General features: G+C 43.7%; 1 protein-coding gene across 5 annotated transcripts in view; it reads right to left on the reverse strand.

The window, feature by feature from the left end:
• The window catches only part of LOC121913838 (potassium voltage-gated channel subfamily KQT member 4), a 49,565-nt gene extending 48,243 nt beyond the window's left edge, over nucleotides 1-1,322 (reverse strand). For all 5 annotated transcript variants that reach the window (XM_042436703.1, XM_042436701.1, XM_042436700.1 and 2 more), the window contains exon 1: nucleotides 115-1,322. In XM_042436703.1, coding sequence (XP_042292637.1) covers nucleotides 115-416 — 302 coding nt within the window. In that variant the 5' untranslated portion in view covers nucleotides 417-1,322. The remainder of the gene's footprint in view (nucleotides 1-114) is intronic.
• Between the last annotated feature and the right edge of the window lie 4,255 nt (nucleotides 1,323-5,577).

The following is a 5,577-nucleotide window of genomic DNA, read 5'->3' on the forward strand; positions in this document are numbered from 1 at the left end:
TACGAGGCTTTAAAAACTTATTAAAACAAAACAGAAAATAGCAGAATGCTGAGTTTTTGCTCAATTTTGTGTCACTTAGGCTACAGATAAAAACAACAATGATGTTAAACTTACATGAATGCATGGTAGATGAATGCCCATCCTCTTGGTCTTTCCAGCACGTTGTACAGGCAGTTTTGCAACTTTCTGAAGCGTTTGCTTGTGGCGGACGCGTTGGCCCGGGGTCCGGGCGGCCCGGGCAGCGGGGTGCCCAGCAGCCCTGTGCGGTGAGACGGGTGTCCGCGCTCCGGAGTGGACGGCTCGCTTCTCTCCGTGTGGACAGCGGTGAGAGCCACGAACTCTACCCGCCTGTCGTCGTTCGGAGCAGGGGGCACCAGCATTCTGATGCCGCCGTTGTTTGACGGACTTCCTAACATCTTCAGGCCGACGCGATTTAACTACATATGATTTGACACTTTTCACTGGGTCATCCGCAGGAGCGCAGAGCAAAGTTGTGACCGAGTCATAGTCCGGTTTGTCTCGGCTATAAAGTGGACTTAAACCAGTCAACTTCTAAAACACATGAGTAAATGTCATCCCTGCTATTTTTTCCGGTCTCGGTTTGGTTTGTTAAGATGTAAAAGTTATCTGTAAATCAAGACACGGTCGCCAAAGAAACGATGTACAATAATTGGCCAAGTGCGTCGCGTTGAAACGTGACCTTCAGCGATCATTGTTAAGAGTCAGATATGAGAGGTAATCAGCTGGGTGCAGAGAAGTAATTACACATGCACCAACTCCAAGAAAACAATGAAGTTGAGCTGCTAACGACCTGCCATCACTTTGAAGAAATGATAGCACAAACTGGCCCCTATTAAGCATTAAATCTATTACCATAAATACACTTTAAGCGTGCAGTTATAAACCACTAAACAAGGCTACAAAGCAAGCGAGCGCAATGTGGATCCACGTTATCTAAACCAACTATATCCAACTATAGTAAGCAGCATTCTTTCATTAAGTTCGTCTTAGCTGTTTCTACAGTTTTAAACTGGCAGACTGAGACTCGCAACAGCCGCTAACATCAGCCTGCTCTCCCCTCCGTGTGCGTCTCTCTGGTCCAGCGCTCCGCTCCGGCAGGCGGGGTGGAGCGCGCAGAAGTGAAGACCATCAGTATGATGTCAAGAATCGCCAGCGACCAACTCTAAAACTCTGTACAAAGGCCAGGAATAAAAAAAACGCCTGCTGATGTTTGCATCTGGTTTGTAAAAGCTTGCAAAGACGGAAAAACCCCTCTGTGGCGAGCTGACGTGCAGAAACAGAAGCGCTGGCGAGAGGCGAGGACTCTGCGCACGGGATGGGTATGAGCATGGGATGCACGCAGTGGCGGGGAGAGAGAGACCGGACAGTGGTTTTCTTGTTTATGAGTCTGTTCCGGAAGAATGAAATATCTCTGGTCGATCTACTAAGTTTGATAGGAGCTGCTGATGATGCATATGTGCCTAAATGCTGTATAATCATTATGAAATGATCCAAGGAGAAGTTTATCAAATTGCACCGGATACTTTCTCTGAGTCATTAGGGAAACCCAAACATGCTTTTTTTTTCAATGACCAGAGCGTGAGATAACAACTTTCCTTTGCTCTGAAATGAAAAGGCCACTTGTGTTTATTGTGGGAGGGGGCTTAAATCCATGGCTACAGGAGTGAAGGACAGGTGCTGGGGGACACAGCGACACTAACCACAGCCTCCTCAGTAGACAGAGCTTTCTAAATCTATGACTGTGACACACACTGGCCTGCGGTTATGACATAAATACTGAGGGTTATGGAGCACAGTGCCCCTGTAGAGAGATCACCTGTCCGAGGGCCTCCGGGGAATGCATTGTGAGAGGTGGTCCCCAAACTCCTGCTGGCCTCACTGTATCATCTAACCACCAGATGTGACATCAGCAAAATGCCAGGCTAACTAACAATGATCTATTTCTTTGAACATACAATATCTGTGTTCAGCTAAAACAGAAGCACCAGGTCATCTGTTAACTTGGATGTGCTGGAAGTTAAATTCCACAGGAGTGGAGAGGTTCTGCAAAACAAAGACGAACAAACCTGCAGAACCTCATCACTCACATCTCTAGTCCCCCACTGAAGTGCGCACTCCTCAGTGACAATATTACTAAATTACTATATTATTATATTATTAAAATGTATATTACTGCCTGCATCAAATAGAGAAACTGACTGTGTAGCGCTGACATGCATTTGGCATTATACAAGTTTTAAAGTGTTCCATAACAACAGCAGAGGGAGGTTACTCATGCTGACTATGTGCGCTCCTGCCCATTGTGGCTGCCGCAGTTTATGGAACATGCAGGTCTGTGGAATGACATGTGGGAATGTGGCTGGAGTCTCTCACAAGTCACAAATCTAGACATTATTCCCAGGGCTCACTCCTATTGCATAACTTAACATCACTAATCCTTAACTCTTTACTTAGTATCACATATATAGACTGATGGATGAGTGTTGGCTATGAAATGGAATGAACTGTTGACAGCTGTACTGTGTTAATACAGATGAATCAGTCTGAAATGTTATGTGACATTTTCCAAATGGATCTTGTGTCTTTAAAGAGCAGAATGCATGTTGCCAGATTTTAGCTTGTTTGCGTTTAGAAAGAGCAAGAGTTTAATAGACTTTATGGCTGCAGCTGACAATTATTTACATTATTCCTTAATCAAGTCAAGTATTTTTTCAATTTATCAATTAACCATTTAGTCTATAAAAGGTCAGAAAATTGGCAAAAAATGCCCATCAAAATTTCCCAAGGCCTAAGGCTAAACTGCTTGTTTTGTCTGACCAACAGTCCAAAAACAGTTTTATATCATGGTGAATATAGAAAGCAGCAATAACCTCACATTTGAGAAACTGGGACCTGGTGTTGACTTAAACAAATAATCGATTATCAGAATTGTTATGCAAGAGTCCTGGTTGCCATTCAACTTTTTAAAGACACAATCTGTAATCCGCTCTTATAGTTCAGTGTTTTGGCCTTAGCCTGGTTCCAGATATCTAAATTGCTGCCTACATTTCAACTTCAGTGTTTTCAATAACAAAATGGCAATTCAGTCTGATTATCAGGCTTCAAATGAGATCATTGGAACATTGGATTGGCTACCACTCCTAAACTGATTGATGGTTCTTTTAACACAGAGCCAGCAACTAAGTCCACCAGCATCACTTTCTGCTACTGTAACAAGTCTGTTGACTTCAGTGGTATTTGGAAATACAAACAGAATTACATTTGTGATCATGATCGGTTGTCAAGCGCATAAAATGGTAATATTTCATTTATAAATGTAATACTTTCAATTATAAGTGAATTTAGCTCTTTATATGGTGGAAAAATTAAGGATTAGGCCTTCCAGAAGGGCAAAGCTGAAATGTACACCTCCCACAGGTGTTGGCAAAGGTGTAACAGATATTTCTGTCCTCTTAAAAAATGAGTGTAGATATGAATGATAGAAAGGTAAAGGGCAGGGGAATCTAATTTGGGAAGAGGGTCATCTAACAGTAGAGTCCTGTGGACCCTAACCACCCTGCAATGAGAGGATGAAGTACAATCAAAACATCAACACAACGGCATCCTGTGGATCTCCCGCTACAACTCTCTCTCCGTTAGCCTGGTTTCCTTTCCTCCCCTGGCTTCCCTTGCCTTCCCTCCTCCCTCTCCGTCTCTCACCAATCCATACCGAGCCAGGGGGGCGACAAAGGAGGAAGGTGTCGATGGATAGGTCGGCCCTGCTCGTAGCCTCAGGGATTTACATCAAAGTTTCACAGAGGCAAAGCTGTGCAACCCCGCTCTCTGTTATAGTACCAGCCCTGCTGCAGTGTTACTTTCATCCAGTAATCAACACTTGCAGCTGGGCTGAGGATCCAACGTGGGCTCTGGGCTAAAGGCCACCCCATGACAACATACAACAGCTGAGCAAGGTCAGACTGTAAACTGTGAATGTGGAAAGACCATAAGGAGGAGCTCACCTCCATAGATCTCACACACTCATACAAACATTTAAAAACTCGTCAACAACTCTTGTACGAGGGTGGAATTACAGTCGGGGATGGCCCAGGGTGGACTACAGGGGCCCAGTGTTAAGAGGCGGCTGTTGTGTTCCCTTTACGCCCACTTCTCCCCTTTCTGTTGTTTTTCCACTGCACTCTTCACTCCAAGCATTCACTCACGCCCCACAGAGCCCGCTGAGCTCCGGGACTCGACAGCCACTCAGGGAATCTATGGGAACTTAAAAATACTCACATCAGCAATTGTGCACTATACAAAGTACAGCATAAACTCACTCCGTCCGACCCCCACCAACCTTTTATTTCCGCTTGGACGTTTGCTTACGCCACTTAATGGCTTTCTCAGACCGCACTCTTGTTTGCCTTTATTTAATCTCTTTTCTCCTCTCGTTTTTCATCTGGTTCGTCCTCTTTAACAAAAATTTTTCTTAATGGAAAAGATCAGAGGAACGTTGAGAGAGGACAAGCAGGAAGGGGGCAGATGAGTTGTTGACACAATGTCTGTTGTGTTGGGTTAATGTTGTTATGATACGTCTGGTTATAGTCTTTGGAGAGATGAAATGACATTGTATCAAACAGTATCAAACAGTGCCGTGTTTGGAGCAAGAACCCCCGCTGTACAACGCACTCCAACCATCACGTAGACACTGTAAAAACATCAGCTGACATGATGCAGTTTTCCTATGTGTGATGAATATGCATGTGTGACTGACTGAAGTGACTGAGGCAGGAAATTACAGTAGTTTGGGTAGAGACCTCACTCAGTGGCCCATTCATGACTAGTCAAAAGATCCTTTGTAACTTACTACCACTAGTTCTTTTACAGCAGTGAGTGAGCAGGCTCCTCCTAGAAGTAAGCAGCGTTTTAAAGACAACCATTTACTGTAGAGGGGTGGAGGGGACTGCAGTGTAGACACTACCTCACTTCCTTAGCCCATACAAACTGTGCTATAAAAAGATACACAATGAAGTAGAAATATTGAAAAAGTGGCTGGTTTTGAAACATACAGAAGGCAAAAGTCCCTGCCTCTTATTAACAGTCAGACTCAATCCAGTCCATGAAAGGTAAAAGGTTAAAGTCTGCAGGGTTAAAAGATTTGTCTCCAGTCTATTAAGTGAGGCTACAATAATTAATTCCTAATAAGTCCTAAAAGTCATTCTTCTGTATCTGAAACTGAAGTCTTTCTGAATGTGGAAGAGCTCAGAGCAGGAAGAACACTCAGCTGTTACAGTTCAAGTGTTGAACTAAAAGTTTCATTTGAGTGGTTTCTGCCTCATGGAAAAAATGTTTCTCAACTGTTCTGAATGGACCAAAACGATTTGGAAGGCGGTGTATTAAAAAGGACATTACTCAACTGTTGGACCCACCTTTGAGGCTCTGTCAGCAGCTAAAGAGCTGCTGACAGGGTGTCAGTGGAAGATATTTATCTTCATCATAATTAATAACTACTGAAATGTGGGCCTTTTTTTGGAGAGCATGTTAATCATAATGCAATAAAAGCTCAAGAATCTGTAAAGG

This window comes from Thunnus maccoyii, chromosome 15 (genome assembly GCF_910596095.1).
Source record: "Thunnus maccoyii chromosome 15, fThuMac1.1, whole genome shotgun sequence".
Classification (NCBI taxonomy): Eukaryota; Metazoa; Chordata; class Actinopteri; order Scombriformes; family Scombridae; genus Thunnus; species Thunnus maccoyii.